Here is a 23723-nt window from a genome sequence, read left to right as displayed (position 1 = left end):
TTTTTCTTGCTGTCACCTTGTTGAACAGTGTGGAGTCAATTGAAACCTAATTAAAACCTTTGAAATTCAACTTTGGGACTCAATTTTTAATGAATGTCAAAATTGAAATATAGGCTAATCTTCTATTTTGGCTTGATATTTTTTATATCTGACTCCAGTGAAGTAGTGGCTCACCAGTCATGAACCTCATTGCACGTCACTGCCATAGAATTTTCTGAAGCACCCCCTAGCCTCTGATCCAAGAATCACCTCTGGTAACATTGAAACAATCTAGTTAAATTCTATAAAATATGTATATAAAATAAGGGACAGGTGTTGAAAATAACACTTCTCCGAAGCTTGGGGGTGGCATTTATTAGTGTATGTTGTGATAAATTGACTCGTACAGTAGCAGATGAAAACAACCTGGAAATGTCCTGGAAAATAATCTCAAGAAAATAGTGGGAACCCTGAATATTCTCTTTCAATAGTTATTAACTGCATAATTCAGTTTCATGTGCTATATATCATGACTCAACATTTTGCATAACATTTTTAAAGTATGTATTTTCTTTATACAGTAATGTGTATTTTTTCATTCAACTCTGATTATGTACATTGATTCAACATTTATTGTGTGTATATAAAGAGTGTCCAGGCCTGATTGTTGAAGATAGGTTGGGATGGTCTGTTGTTATGACAACAGCATCGATTAACATCGATTGCATTAAATACAGTGCCATGGTTTATTTTATTAGGTTGCAAGGCAAACTCACACCCACACACAGTACGGATTAGAACAGAATAATCTGCAACAAAACATTTGCGCCAGTAATCCGAATAATTTAGCAGATGGTGGGAAATTTGACAACATGGAAATGGCGGGAATGAGATAAGAAACATCCCCCATCAACTAAGAAATATATTCTTTGGTTTTTCGGTTAAGAGGTAGTTCATAAAATCCCAATATGTAAGTTCTCAAGATGCCACATGACATACTCCCGGGACCACTGCTCCTTATACGCAAGCACACACAGTTTGTAGGGCACCATCATCAGTGGGGGGGCACCATCTCGTCCTTGGGGACACATTGTGACATCATTGTGTGTGCACGTCATGCACGCACAGACTCGGGGAGTAACGAGTGCTACGTATTCACGATCCTTTTTTTAAAAACTGTATTCCATTATCAGGTTTAATAAAAATGTGGATTATTTTGCAGAATTCCAGTTTTAATGTCGGGAGAGAGACGGCACAGTCGAGTCCTCGCCGCTCTCAAACTTGTTGGCCAAACAAGATTTCACGGATTTAAGAGGATAACTGGTCAGAGTATACCTCAATGGCCATCCCACCACAAATAGGTTTTTCTTGGCCAACAATTAAATGAGTGAGACAGGTCATGCCACCATCTGGATATGTGTTGGTTTTAGCGCATTCAGTTTAAAAAGTGACTCGAAGGGAATGGATGGTGACTGTTTTTCTATCATATTCACAGCAGGCCCTTTTCGCGGGACAATGACATATACAAAGAAATGTGTGAGCCGTCAAACTCATCTGGACTGCTTGCTATTATGGAGGAGCGCTAAGAGCTAGCAGGCTAGCCCTACGCCTGCACCTTGTAAGTGTGTGTGTGTGCGTGTGCATATATATATATATATATATATATATATATATATATAGGACGGCACGGTGGTCGACTGGTTAGCACGTCCGCCTCACAGTTCAGAGGTCGTGGGTTCGATCCCGGCTCCGGCCTCCCTGTGTGGAGTTTGCATGTTCTCCCCGTGCCTGCGTGGGTTTTCTCCGGGCACTCCGGTTTCCTCCCACATTCCCAAAACATGCATGGTAAGTGGATTGGATACTCTGAATTGCCCCTAGGTGTGATTGTGAGTGCGGATGTTTGTCTCTGTGTGCCCTGCGATTGGCTGGCGACCAGTTCAGGGTGTCCCCCGCCTACTGCCCAAAGACAGCTGGGATAGGCTCCAGCACGCCCCGCGACCCTTGTGAGGAGAAGCGGTACAGATAATGGATGGATATATATATATATATATATATAAATATATATATATATATATATATATATATATATATATATATATATATATATATATGTATGTATGTATATAGGTATGTATGTATGTATGTATATAGGTATGTATGTATGTATGTATGTATATAGGTATATATGTATGTATGTATGTATATAGGTATATATGTATGTATATAGGTATATATGTATATATATATAGGTATATATGTATATATATATAGGTATATATGTATATATATATATGTATATATGTATATATATATATATATATATATGTATATATATATGTATATATATATGTATATATATATATATGTATATATATATGTATATATATATATATATGTATATATATATGTATATATATATATATATATATATGTATATATATATGTATATACATATATGTATAGCGTTTAATGTCATGTATCAGTCACAGGATGCGTGCACATGTGAATGTGACGAATGGCGGTGAGGGCTGAAGTGAACTTGTCTTTTCTACCGTTCACAAATTGTCATGACACACTGGTCATGTGGAAAGGTGTGAAAAACGTTATGAAGCTATCAAACCTATTTTCCCTCACCAGATCAACGCATCTATCTATCCATCCATCTATCCATCCATCCATCCATCCATCTATCTCGTGCATGATGCACAAGTGTTATAGCTCCCCCACATTCTTCTTTGAATTGCAGGTGTTCAGGCTTCCTCCATCATTTTACAACCAAGCATATTAAATAGCCATAAGACAGTAAAGAACAGAGAAATTTATATAAATAAACACCGTAGCCTATTGACATTTTTTTGTTTGTTTCATTGAATTATTCTCAACATATCTGGTATTGGAGTAATCAAAAGTAATTACGCATGTTCAAGTTACATTACTTTAATATAAGTGCACTTGGATTATGTTACTAACATTTTTTTAACAGGTAACTAGTAACTGTATTTATCAATTTACACGTCAGCCCCCTCCCCTAACAAAAATACCCACGCATGCACACACACGTTTCGAGCGACGAAAAATGGTAATATTGGGGTGGGGTGATCTGACTTTTCAGCTTTCAGCTTTTCAGCACCCAAAGGGGTAGCATGCAGCGGCCCTGCGTACTTCTACTTACCCTTTAAAGTGCATTTACTGACATGTTTATTCTGTCATTTAGCAGAGAATCTGAACACCGGTGGTTTTAAATAACTTGAAGTAATGCTTTTTTGCATCTAGGAGAGTCCCATGTCGTAGGCCTGCCTATCTCTATTTATTATCGGAGTTTGCGCACTGAGCGCTTGCTTCCATTGTCTGGCGGGTCGCGGCGGCGGAAGATACACGTACGAGCCAAGCGCGGAGGAAGCGATCCCGATTTGCAGTCCAACTGCTTGCTTTCGAGGCTGCCAGATCGAAGAGCAAAACGCCACAGAGGACATATTGCCCTGTCACGGCGGCCGGACAGACAGCAACAGTTGTCACGATGTCTGAGTCGAGATGAGACGGGAGCGGCAGAGCGAATATTGCGGCGCTGCTGCTGCTCGGCTGCCGCGTCGCGCCTGCTGAGGCGCAACCTCGTTTATCACCTGGGACGGCCAAGGGAGCCTTGTTTGTGTGCCCGTGTGCGTGCCTGTGTCATCCTGGCTGGGATATCTGCGTCATTTAGCGTGTCTGCCTCCTCTCGGTGCTGTCTGTGGGAGAGCTGAATCCAGACGCCCGGGCTGGCCAATGATCCGCTCAGCGGGGAAACGAGCTGTTGCGTCTGCACAGTGTCATAGCTGACGAGCCTGCGGAGTCGGACACGCACAGGCGCCAGGGCTGCCGGCCAGACAGACAGACAGGCGAGGCGGGCCGAGAGATATACAGGAGCGAGAGGAGGGGGCGACAGCCTGTCACGGCTCCCTCGACCCTTTGCGGATCGAGTCGAGCCCCCTCCCGCTTGGACCACCAACCTCCCGTTTGTTGGATGGGGGGAAAGCAGAGCACGGCGGGGCGGTCCCGGGGTGCTTTTCCCGGCGTTTCTACGGATGACAGCGCGGTACCACCATCGGCCCACTACGGCCACTACCGGTCGAGCAGCACCATGGGCCTGCGGAGCCGCTCGGTGAGCTCCGTGGCTGCGATGGGCATCGAGCAGTCCCCCACGGTGCCCTTCGGCTTTTACACTCCCAGAGGCACAGACTCGGATCGAGCCGGAGGAGGGTCAGGGGGCACTCCCGCCGCCTCTCACGGAACCGGCTACCAGGACAATGGCGGTGGACGGCATCACACAGACGGGGTGCTCTATCTGGGGTCCCGGGGGTCGCTGGCTGACACCTTGCCCCTGCACATCGCTCCCCGCTGGTTCAGTGCGCACAGCGGTAAGAGCGGTCGGCACACCTTCGCACACGAGAGCCATCAGCCATTCATTGTCGCGCGTATAGCAGCCCCCTCACGCCCCTTCCTAGTGTAGACATACACAGCAGGCAGCCTACAACCAAACCGTTAATGCGTTTTAAAGGTTAGTCTTGTCCACTGTTAGTTTGAGACCCAAAATGCAGACCGAAATGAAAATGACTTGCCACTGTAGCGCTACAATACATTTTGCTGTGTGTCTCTGTACTGTGTATATGCGATCGTGTGGTAAGGTGGGGACGGTGGAAAATATTCAACTAGAGTCGAGTTAAATTGATTTATATAGCCCTTAATCACAGAAAAGTATCAAAGGGTTTGCCCACAGTTGACAAATATTAACGACATCCCCACGAGGGCAAGGAGTAACAAACAAAAAAACACACATATACACACACACACAAACAAATGTTTGATTTGGAAAGTGTTTGCTCAGTCTTAATGGACACTGCTAGAGTCATTAATTCAACAATTATTAATATGTGTACTGTAGTTTGTAGTGGCGGCACGGTGGACGACTGGTTAGCACGTCCGCCTCACAGTTCAGAGGTCGTGGGTTCGATCCCGGCCCCGACCTCCCTGTGTGGAGTTTGCATGTTCTCCCCGTGCCTGCGCGGGTTTTCTCCGGGTGCTCCGGTTTCCTCCCACATTCCAAAAACATGCATGGTAAGTTGACTGGACACTCTAAATTGCCCCTAGGTGTGAGTGTGAGTGTGGATGTTTGTTTGTCTGTGTGTGCCCTGCGATTGGCTGGCAACCAATTCAGGGTGTCCCCCGCCTACAGCCCGAAGACAGCTGGGATAGGCTCCAGCACGCCCGCGACCCATGAGGAGAAGCGGTATAGATAATGGATGGATGGATAGTTTGTAGTATCACATTGCATTATAGAGTTGTGTGTAATATATCTTTCGATTTCGATTAAGGTAACCACTATAGAAACAACTTAAAATGTGATGTACACCCTCAATAATAAGCATTGCCTTAAACAATGTCAAGCTTTCTGAGCATTAGTATATATAAAAGTAGAATTCTTGATACAGCTTTTGTATTGGGTCTACTATAATGTTGGGGCCAGTCAGTGTTTGAATGGGTTGTGTTGAACGTAACATTACATGTGGGTTCTGTTTCAAAAGCACTGTTTCACTGCCTGTGTAGGTCATTCCTTGTTGTGTGAAATGGCACTAATAAGCCTGTTGCTAAATCTGGCTGAGTCAATTAACTCAACGATTAGTGTAAAGAAGAGGGAGGGAGCAGAAACTGGAGAAGATGGAAAATAGAGTGAGGCGTGGAAGGATGGTATGAAAGGGAGGTAGCAGGTTGAGGAGGATTGGTGCTTATCTGCAGCTTACCCCATTCATAATATTTCAGTGTGCGACTTGCCATGTCAAGCTCAAGTATAAACACAAATTCCTTACCACATGGTTACAGTTACTTTAGTGCATGTACAATGGATATGCAGAAATCCACAAGGGAGGTGCACATCAACAGTTACAGCAGACAGGCCCCCAGGCTCTCATTATTGAAGCTCTAACCGGCTCACAGCAGGGGAATAACAACTTGGATATCAGCAGCTCAGTTGTTTTGCCTTTGCCCGGCAACTGATCTTATAAGTGTAAGGAGAACAGACAGATGTATGAGAGGAAGTCAAGAGGAGTTTCGAAAAGACCTTCTGCAGCAGTGGCGTAGATCAGGGGTCCCCAAGCACCGGGCCGTGGACCGGTACCGGGCCAACGGGCCACTTTGGACTGGGCCTCGGTGGACTGCACTGATGAAAGAAAAAAAAAACATACAGTACTTCCGGTTTATTTATTATCTGAGGCTGACAAATATTTTATTTTGAAAAGTGACCGGATTCTCTCCGTTACATCCATCTATGACTGATTCTTAATGCATGTCAAGTTATCTCCGTCACGTAACGCCAATATTAAGTGCAAAATCTAGCAAATGAGTAAAATAAACAGATGAATTTGGAAAGATTGTCAGAACATCACCAATGTAAATGAATGTGTGTGTGTGTGTGTGTGTGGGTGTGTATGCGTGTGTGTATGCGTTTGAAATGTATATACACATACATACAGAGCTGGGCATTCCATCTATGTGACGTCTATCCGTCACTGACGGACGCCGGTTTTGCTTCGTCATTAGTCTATTTTTTGCGGCGGGGCTTCACTCAGATTTGAGTGATGGACCAGGCTGTGAAAAGGCTTCCATGCAGCAGTAAGTCACTCTTCCTCTCTTTCCCTTCAAATATCAGCCAGCCAGGCTGAGTGAAAGTTTAGTCGGAATCACAGACAGAAGCCTGTTTAAAATTAGATGCGAGGCTTCTGTTTCCTCTATTTCATATAGTACAGAAATGACTACTGTATTTCCTGTTGACCGAACTACATTGTTTCGAGCAGACCCGTCACCAGAGCCCAGCCTTAAAGGGACGGTGGGTCCGGGATGGTCATGTTTTCACTAACAAGTACATTTTATATATTTTTTGAGCCAGAAAATGAAAAGAGTTGACATTTTCTATTTTATCCATTAATTTTTGAGAAATTGGGAAATAAGTAACTCCATGAAAAACGCCTCTCGTTAATTAGGCCAATGGCCGCGCCCCCTACCATTCTATCCTTGTTTGGCCGGAGTCACGGGAGGAACCGATTCCAAACTCTCCATTGGAAATCATTGCATTTTCATTGCTTATAACGTCCAATGGCGATCAATTGGCACCAAAATGTATGTGGACATCTCTACTAATGCCCACTTTAACATATCAAAAGGATTAACCTCTCGGTGGCTGATTTATATGAGAATGAGGAAATGTGGAAGTGAGCAGAGCTACAGGGCTTTATGCTGGGACGAGCGCACACTGTTTCTTTGCTTGAAAAAAAAAAACACTGCTTCTTTGTTGATCACGGTTAGGACAGGCAAGGCATTAAACACCAGTTAGGATATTTACAGAGACTGAAGTGGGAATGAGTAGATGTGCACATTTATTTGGATGAGTAACGGCCCCAGTTTTTCGACCGACAACACGCCGTCCAATTTGGAACGTAACAGCCGAAATGGTACGTTCCAATGTGGCCACACTCGGCTGTGCAGTCAGCCCCGCTGGAACTTTTTGTTCGCTGAACATTGGCGCTTGTTCAATGAGGGCTTACCTCACTCTCACGCCAATTCACTCAGGCACAAGGTGGCGGCTGCAAGCAGTGTCAGACACTGCGCGTGACTGCTTCAGAGGCAACCCTGTGTCATGAATGTCACTTCATGAGAGAAAGGCGTCATCCATAAAACACAAAATATTGGAGAAATATTTTTAGAGGTTTATGTGGCCATAGAGTTGTTCAGATACATTTTGGGGACAAGTGATTACAGTTTTCTGACATATTAAGCGGTGTAAGCTTTTGTTTTGTTTTACGCTTATATTGAGTTTTAGACTGCTGCCCTAAAGTGCCAGTCTACTTCAGTGTCCTCGGCTCTTGTTATTTACAACTACGTACATTTATTACAGACATATTATGCCACATTAAACAATGCCACACTTTGAATGATGAAGCATAACTCTCATGTGCAAAAATTGACATATTCGTCCCATATGCGCCTGCGTACCTAACATTATGAACGCTGTGATTGGCTGTTCTAGATAAGACTAGCCATCAATCAAACAAAAAGGACAGTCACTGTTTCTTAGTGATAAGCAACTTGACATTAGTATTTCACAATGCAAAAATAGCTATTATGTTAAAATAAAACAATAATATAAAAGTAAATTTTCAGAAATCTGTTCCTCAAATCGGGGTGCACAAACATCTTGGTGGGTGGTCCCATGTTTCACCCATGGTGACGGGTCTGGTTTTGAGAGCCACTCTTGTAGCGGGTATTGTAAGGCTGCCAAAAAGTAATATAGCATGGAGTTGTAACAACTTATGAGAACTGAAACGTGAATATTTGTGTGCATACTGAACTGTCACTTTCTGACTTATTATGTCAGCAGGTGCAAAAGTTTTCTCTCGGTACTCAAGGTTTACATAAAAAAATAAAAATAATCCATGCATGTGTGATGACAGTAATTGTAATTGAAGACTATAAACATGAAAGTGAATGGCTGTTTGTCTATATGTGCCCTGAGATTGGCTTGCCAAAAGTCAACTGGGATAGGCTCCAGCTCACCCGCAACCCTAATGAGGACAAGTGCTATGGGAAATGGATGAATGGGTTGTCCCCTCAGCTTTTGCGGCATCACAAAACAATGGCATCCTAAATTGGATTTTTTTTTCTGATCAATTTAATAAGTTAAAGTGCCCATTTTAGGTAAAATGTGATGGTATGTCTGATGAGGTCTGTGGTTTTCAAATATTTTGTCTGCATTCCTTCACAGAATTTACCCCAGAGAAACCCCATACGCTACATACAAGTCACTCATCCGGCGTCATTTTTTTTTCCGACACGGGACGGGGGAATCCAAAGTTGTTTTGCGCACCTCACGGCAATGAAGGTTTTTGGTGCAAAAACCAACGCAATATTCGAGTGTTCTTCCGTTATTGGGTCGCAGCAAAGATGCGTTTGTGTCAATTACCGGTATGTCAATATCATTGTTGTGTCTTTTTTGTACTTTGTTTATGTATCGCATACACAGTACCTGTGTCCAGTAGTGGCACTCTGGTAGTCATATCGGCAACCCCTTGGCTCACCTTATGTTTGCTCTCTCATCTGCCCTGCAAGGGGGCGCAATGCCTTTGCCCTCTTGTCTGGGAACACGGCCATGGGTTATCATTCCTGGTTCAGGCTCACTGCCAGGTTGGTTGGTGCAGTCACCATTTTTGGAGCCCTCTCGGAGGGCTCTCCGTCGTGTTCCTGTGCTTCCTGGGGAATTTTTAGGTTCGGCTCTGTGTCATTTTTATATATATATATATATATATATATAAGGGTCACTGATAGTGTAGTGGTACACACGCCTGTGTTGTGTGCGGACAGCGTAGGATCGATTCCCGCTCAGTGACGAAGTCTGTGTGTGCCCTGCGACTGGCTGGTGACCAGTTCGGGGTGTAGTCTGCCTTCGCCCGTTGACGGCTGTGATAGGCTCCAGCACCTCCCCGTAACCCTGTATAGGATAAGCGGTTTGGAAGATGAGATGAGATGAGATGATATATATATATATATATATATACCGTAAATGCAGAGCTGGGCACTTGCCCATTTCTTTCCTCCACCCTTGACCTAGGTACCCTAGGTTCTTGTTACACATTAATAACATTATTAAAGTTTCAAGCTTTTGAAACTTAAGACCATACATGTTACAAGATTATTATAGTTAATGAAAATAAATAAAAAAACCTCAAACACAAATTTGAAAAAAAATGTTTGACTAAATAAACTAAAAACAATATTTCTTTTAAAAAAAAAGAGAACAAGCTTGTAAAACTATATTTTTTTTAGTTTAATTTACTTTGTTTTGAAATGTATTAATTTCGGAAATGATTCTTTGGGGTTTATTTGAAATATATTTATTTTGGTATTAATGTATGGCCGTACAGAAGAAAGACAGCTGAACAGTCGTTTGGAAATTACGGTTTACTTTACAATACTTAGTGACCTTTTTTTTATCTTGCATTCAACTAATGCAATGTGTGTATATATATATATATATATATATATATATATATATATATATATATATATATATATATATATATATATATATACATGTATATATATACATATATATATATACATGTATATATATGTATATATATATATATATATATATATATATATATATATATATATATATATATATATATATACATGTATATATATACATATATATATATACATGTATATATATGTATATATATATATATATATATATATATATATATATATATATATATATATATATATATATATATGTATACCGTAAATGCAGAGCTGGGCACTTGACCATTTCTTTCCTCCACCCTTGACCTAGGTACCCTTCCGGCCGCGACCCCCCCGGCCATATTCATAAACATTGTCGGTCCCCGCCCCGTTCCGCCACCTGACCCAAAAAAAAAAAAGCGCCCGTGATTGACGTCGCTGTGGGAGAGACGCTAACGGCAGAGACTTTTTAAGGATCATTAGCTGGCTAATTTACTATTCAAACCCGCTGTGGAAACGCTTCAAACACGCTTCAAAATGCACCACATAGTACTGTAGCGTCTCCCAATGATACGCCATCAGTCGCAGTTCAATGAACGCGTTTTTATTAATTCAACCGGCTACTGTGGGCCGTAGCCGACGCCAACACAAGTACAACAACCATTCAATCCACCCAGTCACACACTCTCTCTCCTCCATCCTCTGCTCCTCCTCTCTCGCCCGCACCCCCTCCCATCCAGCGAGCCGCGTGACGCATTCAACAGGCGGGGGAAACAACATAACTCTGCAAAACATGAATTCAACCATAACAAAGATAACTCAGTTTGTTACAGTACTTTACTATTTACCAAACTGCACGTGCTTACTTTCATTGCGAGCCCCGGGGTTTTTTTATTTCGTATTGTATAATTAATTGGGTTCAACAGACCGCCAGAAATGGGAGTCAACAAGTTACTTATTTATTTTCCACTTCCTCTCCTTCCCGGCCTTCAAAATAAAAGCATACCAGCAAACCCCTATACACAGCAAGTTTGCTATGTCGTATTTCCGGAAGTAGTGAACGCCAGAAGAAGTGCATGAACTCCACCTTGATGTGCCAATGTCAGTTGAGTTGAGTCAGCAATATACTCATGGACACAAGTTGTTTTGCATTTAATGCATTTAATTTTATTGCGAAAACGATCTGGAAGGTGGCGGCTAAGGGGGAACGTGGGTGAGTAGCTTGCTTATGCTTACTTTGCAGCAATAAGCTGCGTGGTGCATCCGTCTACGTGTGGGAAGCTGTCATCGCAACATGTGACACAGCAACGTGCGCTCAAGCGTGTTTGTATTTCCTCATTGTCACGTCACGTAACCTGCGCCTCCCACCTGCAACTGGGGCATAACATTACAAGAGGGGGCGGGGGTCCTGGCCGGAGGGCAATACCACAATCCCTATAACAGCATTTGTCGCTCGCGCCGACGAGGGAGTAGAAAGAAGCCTAAAAAGAAGCCTTTCACTGAGTAGGCTGAGATGAATTTTGGTCACCTCGCGAGCACGTCACACGCACGAGGGCCGATAGTGGGCCGGACTAAAATTCACCTCCGGCCATGCTTAGTTAAGCCATTTTTAAAAATTTGTTGCCCTATCCCCCCCCTGCCCACGAAATGGGCATCCGGCAGGGCTGGAGGGTCCGACCGGTCCTGCCCAGGGACGGACTGCCCAGCCCTGCGCAAATGTATTCAATACAACTTTATTTATATAGCGCATTTCATAACAGCTACAGCTGTAACAAAGCACTTTACATTACAATAACAGAATAGCAATAATATAACAAGAGAAAGCACCAGTGGGACAGGTTAAATCAGCTCTATTATGTCCGGGTTTACAGTACAGACAGTCGTGTTAGTAAGCCTTTGGGCTATAATTCACTCACAGTCATAGATCACACCAACAGTCCTCTTTCTTTGTGCTACCCTGTCTATGAATGTGTATGTCAATACAACATCAGTGCTTAATCAATAGAACGACTGCAATCTTTTCCTTTTCTTAAACTCAGCTGACCTCAACTAAAAAATACATTAGTTGCACCTTGTTGGAGGACAAGCACTATAAATGCTTTGTTACATTGAATAGCAGTTGCATGAATCAGTGGGATTCAATACATTTATATAGAGGCCTTTGTAGATGCTTCTTTGCATTTTTTCATGCTTTTTACCACCTGCTGCCATGACAGAGGTCCATTTGTAGTGTGGTTGAGCTTTTATGGTCAACAGTCATGTCGTGATTAGCATGGAGGAGGACCCAAACGCAGGAGGTAAAAAAGTGCAAAAATGTAGTGCAATATTAAATATTTAATTGAAGAAAAACAAAAAGTCAAACAAGGCAATGGGATAGTAAAAATGCTGAAGTCCAAAAACAACAAGGATCAGGGAAACTAAACAAACACTTGGAAAAGGACTTGGACTTGACACTGACTTGCCGCAGGGCTCCGCCACCAGAACAGGAACAGGCCCGAGTGGCGGCTGCAGCGCTCGCGCCGCTGGAGCAGGCTCGAGTGGCGGCCACTGGGCTCGTGCCGCCGAACAGGCTCGGGTGGCAGCCGCAGGGCAGATAGGTTGACGAGACAACGAGGAACACCTGGACAAGACACAGAGGATAGGAGGGAGCTTATTGGCTAGTGCTACATTCACACCAAATCCGTTGAGGGCATTTCTGGTGGCGCGATTCAATTGAAGTCAATGTAGTTCCCGTGAGTGGGCGCGGTTACGTGCAGGGCGGCGCAGATGATGCATTTGGAGTGGTGGAACGCAGAGCAAACCACCAAAAATACATCAATTCGTCTATTTGCCATGGATAAAACAAATGAACTTTTTCGCCTCGAGGCAGCCAATCAGCATCGGAGTGTACTACGTCACACACAGTGTCCTGTACACTCAGCGGGTCTGTGTGGGGAGCGCAACATAAAGGAAAAGATTATGGCTGTGATTTGTGGACATCCCGAGCTATATGACACGACCAGCTACAACTACTGGGACAAGAAAAAAAGAGACCAGGCTTGGAGAAATGTGAGCGAGGAGCTTGGTATACCTGGTATGTTTTTACTTTCTTTTGTTTTTTACAGCTGTTGAATTTTACCAAAGCGCTTTAGCACAATGTTGACCACTTGATTGCGATGTCGAAAAATGCTGTCATCATCTACTACCAAACGAAGCCCCATCTCCTCTCCGGTGTATGCGAATGAACCGACTGCAGCATTCAGGTTTCAAATTTCCTGGGGTCAAACTCCAGCGAATGAAGCAAAGCGGAACGCTCATCCGCAATTGGTGTGAATGTATCATAACACCAGGGACTGGGATGACAAGCACAGGTGGACTCAATAACCTAATGAGAGACAAACAAAGGAACACAAGGAAAAATATGAAAGTAAAGTCAAAAACCTCAAGACAGACTATGACAGGTCAATTTGCAAGTCAATATTTTTTGGGGTCAATACTTTGAAACGATTGTGTTTTACCACTTCAACTTTTAACATCGGTCTAATTTGTATATTTTGACTCACTGAATGCATTATGGAAGAAAGTACAACACAGTATTATGGAAAAATACAACACAACTGGTAGTAAGCTCAGGTAATCAGTCTCGCTTAAAATCTCACTTTCTGCCAGGATTGTAGAACCTGTTTTTTAACTGGCATGGTGGACACAGATTAGAATTGGGAAAAGTTTACTCACCTGCTATTGGCATTGCTATTTTCACATCAATGTTAATATTTTGCGCTTTATTAATACTTATTTAATAGCAAGACTGAGACTCAAACGCCAAGACATTCGTCAAACGAACGTATTCGACGAAAAAGAACCACCGAGATGGTCCCCAACAGCTTTACTGGGCTCACGTCAGCTTCGCGGATAATCGGGAGGTCGAGAGAAGCTCTGTGCTATTTATGCAGAAGCAGCCAGCTAGCAACAGCTTGGGCTGGTTACTTGTGTGGCTCAACACGTTACGGAGTCACTCCTAAATCAGTAATCAACTCCTCCATAGCGACAAAGAACCTACGTTTCTGACAAGTATCATACTCACGGAGGGATGATGAGAAGAGACGGAGAGCCATGCTAAATGCTAACATAACCTAAGAATGAAACAGCTAGTGCATTTATTACCGCAAATAGGTGCTTGTGTGATCGATTACGCTTTTCACAGATGTTTGGCTGGAACCACGTTAAAGCATAGAACGTCCAACTTTGAACATCAAAATAGCAGGACAATTAATTAGTGTCTTTTGGAGAGAAAAATCATACACGCTAAATTGAACTGTAACCGGAACTGAATGAACTTCTGTCACAGTTACGTCAGCTAGTTACGGACAAATGGACTATCAATTGGACCCTCGTGGCTGAAGCGTAGTCGGAAGCCCATTTTTCCAGTCTATGGCCGCGGCGAGGCATCCGTTTCCTGTTGGCCACAGTGCGGCTTCCATGCCACGGTCAGGCAGATAGACGAATGGCGGAAGGATACCCCGGCGGAAGGATACCCCGGCAGAAGGCGGCAAACGGATCGTAAATTTTTAGTAAAATGCTCAGCTCTGGTGACAGCCCTAGCACAGATTTACACACTGGCAAACAGGTGACTTGGTAATGAAATGCTTCCAATGTTGTCATTCACGAGTGAAAATTGTGTGTTTCTGAAATCATTTACTAGCATGAGTAATACTCTACGTGACAAAATAAAGTAATGAATTTTAACTATGAATAAAAAAAATGCTTGCAGATCAATGAATTTATTATTTTCTTTTGCATTGTGAGTGCTAATTGGAAGCATTGCTTGCATTTCAAGATGGTGCCCAAAGATTTATAGTTAATAGTAAATTTTGCTCATGTAGTCCAAATTGAGCATCAGTCTTTCAAACAGGATTGGACTCATGATGAGGTGCAGCAAGGAGCATTGGATAAAACAAATACTGTATGTAGACTACCGGGTACTTGTGCTCTGAACGCGTTTAAAGGAAAATCAAAGATCTTGGGGAAGGCCAACCTCTTCTTCTGTATGACTGTGCCCCTATGCAGTTAGTTACATTGGGTGAATGAACAGGACCTGATTTCCACTTCAAACATCTTGCCGATAAACTCGAATAAAAATTCTGAGCCAGGCTCTCTTGTTCAACAACAGTGAGCCACTGACCTTGTTCCCTTCATTCCTTGAGCTGTGCTTCACATAAAGTAGTCGCTTTGAAAACTTTGCTTCTGTCTGTCACAAAGACTGGTCAAGAGACTGCCTTGCTCCGTTTGATTGGTCCAATGGAGTCAAACATAGCTAGTACTTAGGCTGAATTGATGAAACTGAATCAGATGACAGTGCCCAAGGCAGACGCTTCTCTGACAAACCCAAACAAATAGAATGCACAAACAATAATAAATTGATAGATTAAAAAAAATGTAGCAAACTGAAAGAAGGCCAAAGTCATGGAGTAAAAGTCGCCTTTCTTCTTAACAAAATTACTTAGATAAAAATAAAGTGTATAACATTACCCCCCGTGAGCCGTCACCTTATCGAGGTGGAGGGGTTTGCGCGCCCCAATGATCCTAGGAGCTAAGTTGTCTGGGGCTTTATGCCCCTGGTAGGGTCACCCATGGCAAACAGGTCCGAGGTGAGGGACCAGACTAAGCACGGCTCAAAATGACCCCTTATGAAGAAAAAAAATAAATGGATCACGTTTTGCCTCGCCCGGACGCGGGTCACCGGGGCCCCCTTCTGGAGCCAGGCCTGGAGGGGGGGCTCGATGGCGAGCGCCTGGTGGCCGGGCCTGCACCCATGGGGCCCGGCCGGGCTCAGCCCGAAAAGGACACGTGGTTCCCCCTTCCCATGGGCTCACCACTGGTGGAGGGGCCAAAGGGGTCGGGTGCCATGTGAGCTGGGCAGCGGCAGAAGACAGGGACCTTGGCGGTCCAATCCCCGGCAACAAAAACTAGCTCTTGGGACATGGAATGTCACCTCTCTGGCAGGGAAGGAGCCTGAGCTGGTGTGTGAGGCTGAGAGGTTTCGACTAGATATAGTCGGGCTCACCTCCATGCATAGCTTGGGTTCTGGTACCAGTCCTCTCGAGAGGTGTTGGACACTCTTCCACTCTGGAGTTGCCCAGGGTGAGAGGCGCCGAGCAGGTGTGGGCATACTTATTGCCCCCCGGCTTGGTGCCTGTACATTGGGGTTTACCCCAGTGGACGAGAAGGTAGCCTCCCTTCGCCTGAGGGTGGGGTGACGGGTCCTGACTGTTGTTTGCGCTTATGCACCAAACGGCAGTGCAGAGTACCCACCCTTTTTGGGGCCCTTGGAGGGTGTGCTGGAGGGCGCTCCACCTGGGGACTCCATCGTTCTGCTGGGGGACTTCAATGCTCACGTGGGCAATGACAGTGAGACCTGGAGAGGTGTGATTGGGAGGAACGCCCCCCCTGATCTGCCCCGAGCGGTGTTCGATTACTGGACTTCTGTGACCATTACGGATTGTCCATAACGAACACCATGTTCAAACATAAGGGTGTCCATATGTGCACTTGGCACCAGGATACCCTAGGCCGCAGTTCGATGATCGACTTTGTAGTCGTATCATCGGACTTGCGGCCGCATGTTTTGGACACTCGGGTGAAGAGAGGGGCGGAGCTGTCAACTGATCACCATCTGGTGGTGAGTTGGCTCCAATGGTGGGGGAACATGCCGGTCCGACCTGGCAGACCCAAACGTATTGTGAGGGTTTGCTGGGAACGTCTGTCAGAATCCCCTGTCAGAAGGAGTTTCAACTCCCACCTCCGGCAGAACTTTTCCCACGTCCCAGGGGAGGCGGGGGACATCGAGTCCGAGTGGACCATGTTTCATGCCTCCATTGTTGAGGCGGCCGATCGGAGCTGTGGGCGGAAGGTGGTCGGTGCCTGTCGTGGCGGCAATCCCCGAACCCGCTGGTGGACACCAGCAGTAAGGGATGGTGTCCAGCTGAAGAAGGAGTCCTATCGGGCCTTTTTGGCCTGCGGGACCCCGGAGGCAGCTGACAGGTACCGGCTGGCCAAGCGGAATGCAGCTCTGGCGGTTGCTGAGGCAAAAACTCAGGTGTGGGAGGAGTTCAGGGAGGCCATGGAAAATGACTTCCGGACGGCTTCGAGGAAATTCTGGTCCACCATCCAGCGTCTCAGGAGAGGGAAGCAGTGCACCATTAACACTGTTTATAGTGGAGATGGGGTGCTGCTGACCTCAACTCGGGACGTTGTGGGTCGGTGGGGAGAGTACTTCGAAGACCCCCTCAATTCCACCGACATGCCTTCCACTGAGGAAGAAGAGCCTGGAGACTCTGAGGTGGGCTCTCCTATCTCTGGGGTTGAAGTAACCGAGGTAGTCAAAAAGCTCCTCGGTGGCAAAGCCCCAGGGGTGGATGAGATCCGCCCGGAGTTCATAAAGGCTCTGGATGTTGAGGGGCTGTCATTGTTGACACGTCTCTACAACATCGCGTGGACATCGGGGACAGTGCCTCTGGATTGGCAGACCGGGGTGGTAGTCCCCCTTTTTAAGAAGGGGGACCGGAGGGTGTGCTCCAATTACAGAGGGATCACACTCCTCAGCCTCCCCGGCAAGGTCTATTCAGGGGTGCTGGAGAGGAAAGTCCGTCGGAGGGTCGAATCCCGGATTCAGGAGGAGCAATGTGGTTTTTGTCCCGGCCGTGGAACAGTGGACCAGCTCTACACCCTCAGCAGGGTCTTCGAGGGTGCATGGGAGTTCGCCCAACCAGTCTACATGTGTTTTGTGGACTTGGAGAAGGCGTTCGACCGTGTCCCTCGGGGAGTTCTGTGGGGGGTGCTTCGGGAGTACGGGGTACCGAGCCCCCTGATAAGGGCTGTCCGGTCCCTGTACCACCGATGTCAGAGTTTGGTCCGCATTGCTTTTTGCAGATGATGTGATACTGTTGGCTTCTTCAAGCCGCGATCTCCAACTCTTGCTGGAGCGGTTCGCAGCCAAGTGTGAAACGGTCGGAATGAAAATCAGCACCTCCAAATCTGAGACCATGGTCCTCAGTCGGAAAAGGGTGGCGTGCCCTCTCCGGGTCGAGGATGGGATTCTGCCCCAAGTGGAGGAGTTCAAGTATCTTGGGGTCTTGTTCACGAGTGAGGGTAAGATAGAACGGGAGATCGACAGGCGGATCGGTGCAGCGTCTGCTGTGATGCGGACCCTGTATCGGTCTGTCGTGGTGAAGAAGGAGCTCAGCCGAAAGGCGAAACTCTCAATTTACCGGTTGATCTACGTTCCTACTCTCACCTATGGTCATGAGCTGTGGGTCATGACCGAAAGAACAAGATCTCGGATACAAGCGGCCGAAATGGGTTTCGGGCTCTCCCTTAGAGATAGGGTGAGAAGTTCGGCCATCCGCGAGGGACTCAGAGTCGAGCCGCTGCTCCTCCGCGTTGAGAGGAGCCAGTTGAGGTGGCTCGGGCATCTGATTAGGATGCCCCCTGGACGCCTCCCTGGTGAGGTGTTCCGGGCATGTCCCACCGGCAGGAGACCCCGAGGACGACCCAGAACACGCTGGAGAGACTATGTCTCCTGGCTTGCCTGGGAACGCCTTGGGATCCTTCCGGAAGAGCTGGAAGATGTTGCTGGGGAGAGGGAAATCTGGGTTTCCCTGCTGAAGCTGCTGCCTCTGCGACCCGACTTCGGATAAGCGGGAGATAATGGATAGATGGATGGATGTATAACATTAAAACTACTTTGACAATTTATACCTGCATTTCTACCCACTGTCTGCGTTTGCAAGGTTGGGACCCAAGCAGAGAAAAGCAGGATGGCAAGACAGGAGGAATCTCAAAAAATGATTTATTTTCTCAAAACCACAACAGGAAAACAAGGAGTGTGGAAATATCAGGGAATACTTCATTAACAAAAGTCCAAAAAACAAGATTCCAAGTAACAAACAAACATTTGGACAAGACTTGACATGACATGGCTGTAATGTATAAGCCAAGTCTGAATTGGCATTTTAGGTCAGCCACAAGAAGTCACCAGAAAACAGAGAAGAAGCCCGTGCACAAAAGAAAAACAAGAATCAGTGAAGAAAAGTAGTTTGCAACAATGGTGAGCAATTCAACACAATCGCGGGAAGACATTTTTGTTTGGATGGATGACAAGATAGGGCTTCTGCTTTGGGACATCACAAAGTTGTGTAGAGTAGGGCTGCCACAAACGATTATTTTGCTAGTCAACTATTCACTAACATTAGTCGCGATTAGTCGACTAATCGGATGCATCGCGGCAAATCGCAGTAGAAAGCTGCTGCTCTTCTAACAACCATTATTCGCTTACAGCTTAAATTCTTTATGTACAAACTAATCATGAAGACAAGATGATAGTACATTCAATTTGTATTCAACTTTACAATTTAAGCCATCATTCCTGTTTATAAATAAAGGAGCGACTTAAATTGATGGCGATACTCCGGCCTTAAAATGTTTAGCTGTAATTCTTTAGTGCGTTTTAAAATTGAACCAAAACTATACACTATGCAGAGTTGCACTAATACAGTGAAATTATCTATGATTACAAAACGAAGTACTTGTATATATATTTCACTCTTCTTGGGCACCAAGACTTTTTTTTTTTTTTTTAACGGAAGGTAGTGAAATCAGAGGAGTAAAATGCTCTGTGCTAAAGAAAACTAAAATAAACACTTGTATTGGTTTTTAATTTTGTGTTAATTTAAACTTTATCAAAAAGCTTTTTGTATTCTTTTCACTAGTATGCATAATTTAAAAGTATTAAATTGACCTACACAATCAAAATGTGGTATGCACCTGTAGCAAAAAAAAAAGGTCTTCCTTTACTATATATACTATAACATAGTATATTACAACAAATTTAATTATGGAGTTTATTGTTACGTGATGCCGATGAGTGGCACATATGTCAATTTTGTGTTGAGTGCCGATATTTCCCAATTCATGAACGCATCACTCCGTTCGCAAGTGAGAGAAAGAGAAAGAGAGCAAGCGTACGCTTGGCTGCTTTGATGTCCACCACAGGCATAAACACACTGAGTTGTGCTTGTTAATCAACGCGAGTTTACTGAATAATGGCTGCTTAATCCAGAGAAGATTCTATGACGTGTTAGCGTACCAAATAGGAGCGTTACATCAAACACACCGTAACGTGTGTATGCTAACTGCAGCTAGCGTCTAGACACAACTCTGCCTATGTCATAAGCCATAACTTGCTTACTTTTTTTAAACGATTGGGCATCCCCATCGTACTGCCATGAAAAGCAGGTTTGCATTGTGTTTGCAGATCGGAAAACAGGCAGCGGGAGAAGAGCAAGACGCGGCAGTCTCGAAAGAAAAATAATGTGCCAAATAAATAAATATATAAATATATAAATATAAATAAATGACGCATCGACGATTAAAATTAATTGTCGACGATTTTGATCATCAACGTCGTCGTGATTAGTCGACTAATCATGGCAGCCCTAGTGTAGAGATGGGATTTTAAAGCATGAAACATTGATGCTTTCTTTCTCACATAGTGGTGCACGCCCCGCAAACTATCCACTCTGGGGTCTGCTTATAAAAATGATCGTTTTCAGGCTCATAAATGCCGTCTCCGTGTGGACATAAATCATTTGTGCAGACACAATTTGACATGTTTTCATGTGGACGGGGCCTAAATACAAGCAAACTGACGACACGACGAACGCCTGGACAAGACAGGAGCGGTGGAAGGAGCTGATTGGAAAAACACAGATCCCACCTCTGATGCATCTGTCTTTGTAGTTCTATACAGAAGAAGAAAAGCTATTGATATGCAAAACTGAGAGCATCTTGGGAAAAGAAGAACGACACATTTTTAGGGTAGATAAGACAACAAAATGGGCCAAATACATTTTTGTCCATATCCGTGGCTGCATTATAGGGACATCCATCTGGTCTTTGCTCTGTCGGTCTATGCAAATGTGATTGTTTATTTTAATTTTTTTTCGAAAGAACAAACCGCATCATTGCTAGGTGGCATTTTACCCTGACATCTCATGTTGCACTAGGGTGAGGGTAGTCAACTCCGGTCCGCGTGAGCCGTTGTCATACCTGTTTTAGAAGTTTCCCTCCTCCAACACACCTGATTCAAATGATCAGCTCATCAGCAAGATATGTAGAAGCCTGATAATGATCCTGACCATTTCAACTCTCGAGGACTAGAGTTGCCTACCCCTGCACTTCAGCTGCTGAGTTGTCCCTCGAGTTAAATGAACTCATGCTCAGCATGCTTTTGATAAATGATTTTCTGAATGACTTGAATGCTGCATCCAGGAAGGTGTGCATACTGTTGTACTTCATTGCTTATCATGCACACCATACTTCAGAAACCCGCTCAAATGTTTGTGTTGTGTTCGTACACAATATTTAGCCAAGGGAGGCTTGCGGTACAATGGTCGAGTGCTTAGCACATTTGCCACACAGCAAGAAAGTTCTCAGTGTCGGTTCAAACCTTTCTTTGTGTTTTTTCTCGCTGGGGTTTCCTGTAAACCCAATTTGAAGTGTGAGCGTACAGATGATTTCTTTCAAATTTAATTAACTTGTGTATTTTCAAATTTTCAGAATGCATTAGCACAAATTACCAGAGGTGGGCATCCATCCATCCATCATCGATACCGCTTATCCTCACAAGGGTCGCGGGGCGTGCTGGAGCCTATCCCAGCTGTCTTCGGGCAGTAGGCGGGGGACACCCTGAATTGGTTGCCAGCCAATCGCAGGGCAGACACAGACAAACAACCGCACTCACAATCACACTTAGGGGCAATTTAGAGCATCCAATCAACTCACCATGCATGTTTTTGGAATGTGGGAGGAAACCGGAGTACCCGGAGAAAACCCACGCAGGCATGGGGAGAACATGCAAACTCCACACAGGGAGGCCGTAGCCGGGATCGAACCCACAACCTCTGAACTGTGAGGCGGACGTGCTAACCAGTCGACCACCATGCCGCCCCACAGGTGAGCATTTTACTAAAATTTGCAGGTCTGTTTATCGCCATCCGTCTGCAGCCGGGATACCTTTCCGCCGTCCGTCTATCCGGCTTTTTGTCAAGCCAGACCAAATAGTAATCACCTATCGGTCGGTCCGTCCATCATTTTAAACGCGCTTGCACTAGTGCTTCCGTCAACCAACTTAACAAAAGGACATGGATTGTTGAATTTAATATATAGATAAAGTCATAGAAGTACCATTTGTTGATTAAAAATAGTGAAATGACAAAAGCGACAAAAGCGATTAATGGGATCAACAGCGAAATATAAGAGTAAGATTTATACACAGGAATTGTGAATGTCCAGTGTATATGTCCAACTCGGCAAGGAAATAATTCTAACTACACTGTAACGAAACGGTGAACACAGGGGCTTGACCCCCAATCCTCCTCAGCCAGACCTGGAATACACATAGTTGGCCCTTTTGAAGTGCCGGCACCCAGCCTTTGGAGAGACAGAGAAGGACCAATGCCTGGTCTTTCCAAGGCAACCACAGATAGCATGGATGTGCTATCCCAGCAGGAGGTCACAACAAGGCCGAAACCAGCATAAAGACGCCGGACCCCCTGTGTCTTCATTCAATTAGCCCGTCTCTGGCGGAGCTGGCCGAGACATCAGACCCACCCCCCTTTGACGCCGCCACCAAGTAATACGCATTTCAACCTACAAACTGCACATTTCTAGAGCATGTGCGACCCTCAGTGGCGAGTGTGAAGATGGACTGACCCGCGTCTGCATCTGGAAACTTAATTAAAATGATGTTTTAATTTGCGTCCAATGTGTTCCTGTTGATCTGCCTCCACAGGACATATGAAATGAAAACAACACCCATTGCATGATGTTTGAATTATTTTGCAGTTGTAGTTGTGTTCGATTTCCGACCACTTGTGCAAGGAAAAAACAACTTTATTATGTGTTCCATCATCCCGGAATGTGTCCGACCTGTTGTTTAGTGGTTAGAAAAAAAACACGACAACAGGTACTTTAACTTTTCTGCTCACATGTGTCAAGCTCTAAAACATTTTATTTCACAAATTTGGGATTTTGCTTCCCCCCCAGACAGCGCCCAGACGTGGGGGGAGGACGCAGCCAGCTTCATGAACATGCGCAGGCCCTATAAAAGGCTGTGCAGAATTTCTCTGTCTCTCTCTCTCTCCTGGAAAAAAAAAATCTCTCTCTTTTTGGAAACTCTTCTCTGGCAAAATGCTTCTGAAACTCACTTTCTTGAGAACCTCTCGTGAACCTTCTAAAACAATTTTTTTTTTGAGTGGCTTAACTAACTCCCCTCTGCCACCAGCCACCCTCTGATCCATCCCGGGTCAGAACATTTGCTTCTTTTTGTTATTTTTTGAGTCGCCCGTCGACCAACCACGGCACACGTGGGGACCTTCAAAATTTTCAGAGCTGGGCAGTCCGTCCCGGGGCCGGACCGGTTGGAACCTCCGGCCCTACTCGAACTCTTTAAGATAGATGAAATTTGTTTGGGGAAAAAAGTTGATCTCCAATGGGGGGGACCTCTGTGCAGATTTACAGCGAAGAGGTTTAAAAGAAAGTCTGCATTCTTGTACCAAATGTCCAAGGTTATTCTTAACACTGGGCTGGTTATACCAGAGCTGGGCAGTCCGTCCCTGGGCCGGACCGGTCGGACCCTCCGGCCCGGCCGGATGCCCATT

At 44.9% G+C, this 23723-nt stretch overlaps 1 protein-coding gene across 2 annotated transcripts in view; it reads left to right on the top strand.

The window, feature by feature from the left end:
* The first annotated feature begins 3230 nt into the window (after positions 1 to 3230).
* The window catches only part of znrf1 (zinc and ring finger 1), a 64303-nt gene continuing 43810 nt past the window's right edge, over positions 3231 to 23723 (top strand). Inside the window, exon 1 of one of the 2 annotated variants that reach the window (XR_015086650.1) lies at positions 3231 to 4373. Coding sequence is in view for 1 of the 2 variants with exons in the window: in XM_086029403.1 (XP_085885529.1) it covers positions 3980 to 4373 (394 nt within the window). In the remaining variant the exon portion in view is untranslated. The remainder of the gene's footprint in view (positions 4374 to 23723) is intronic. The other variant, XM_086029403.1, reaches the window with a different exon arrangement.

Source organism: Filicampus tigris, chromosome 4 (assembly GCF_054856515.1).
Source record: "Filicampus tigris isolate MCC_2025a chromosome 4, RoL_Ftig_1.0, whole genome shotgun sequence".
NCBI classification, from domain to species: Eukaryota; Metazoa; Chordata; class Actinopteri; order Syngnathiformes; family Syngnathidae; genus Filicampus; species Filicampus tigris.
The sequence above is the reverse complement of the archived record's forward strand: the minus strand, read 5'-3'. Positions and strand labels throughout refer to the sequence as shown.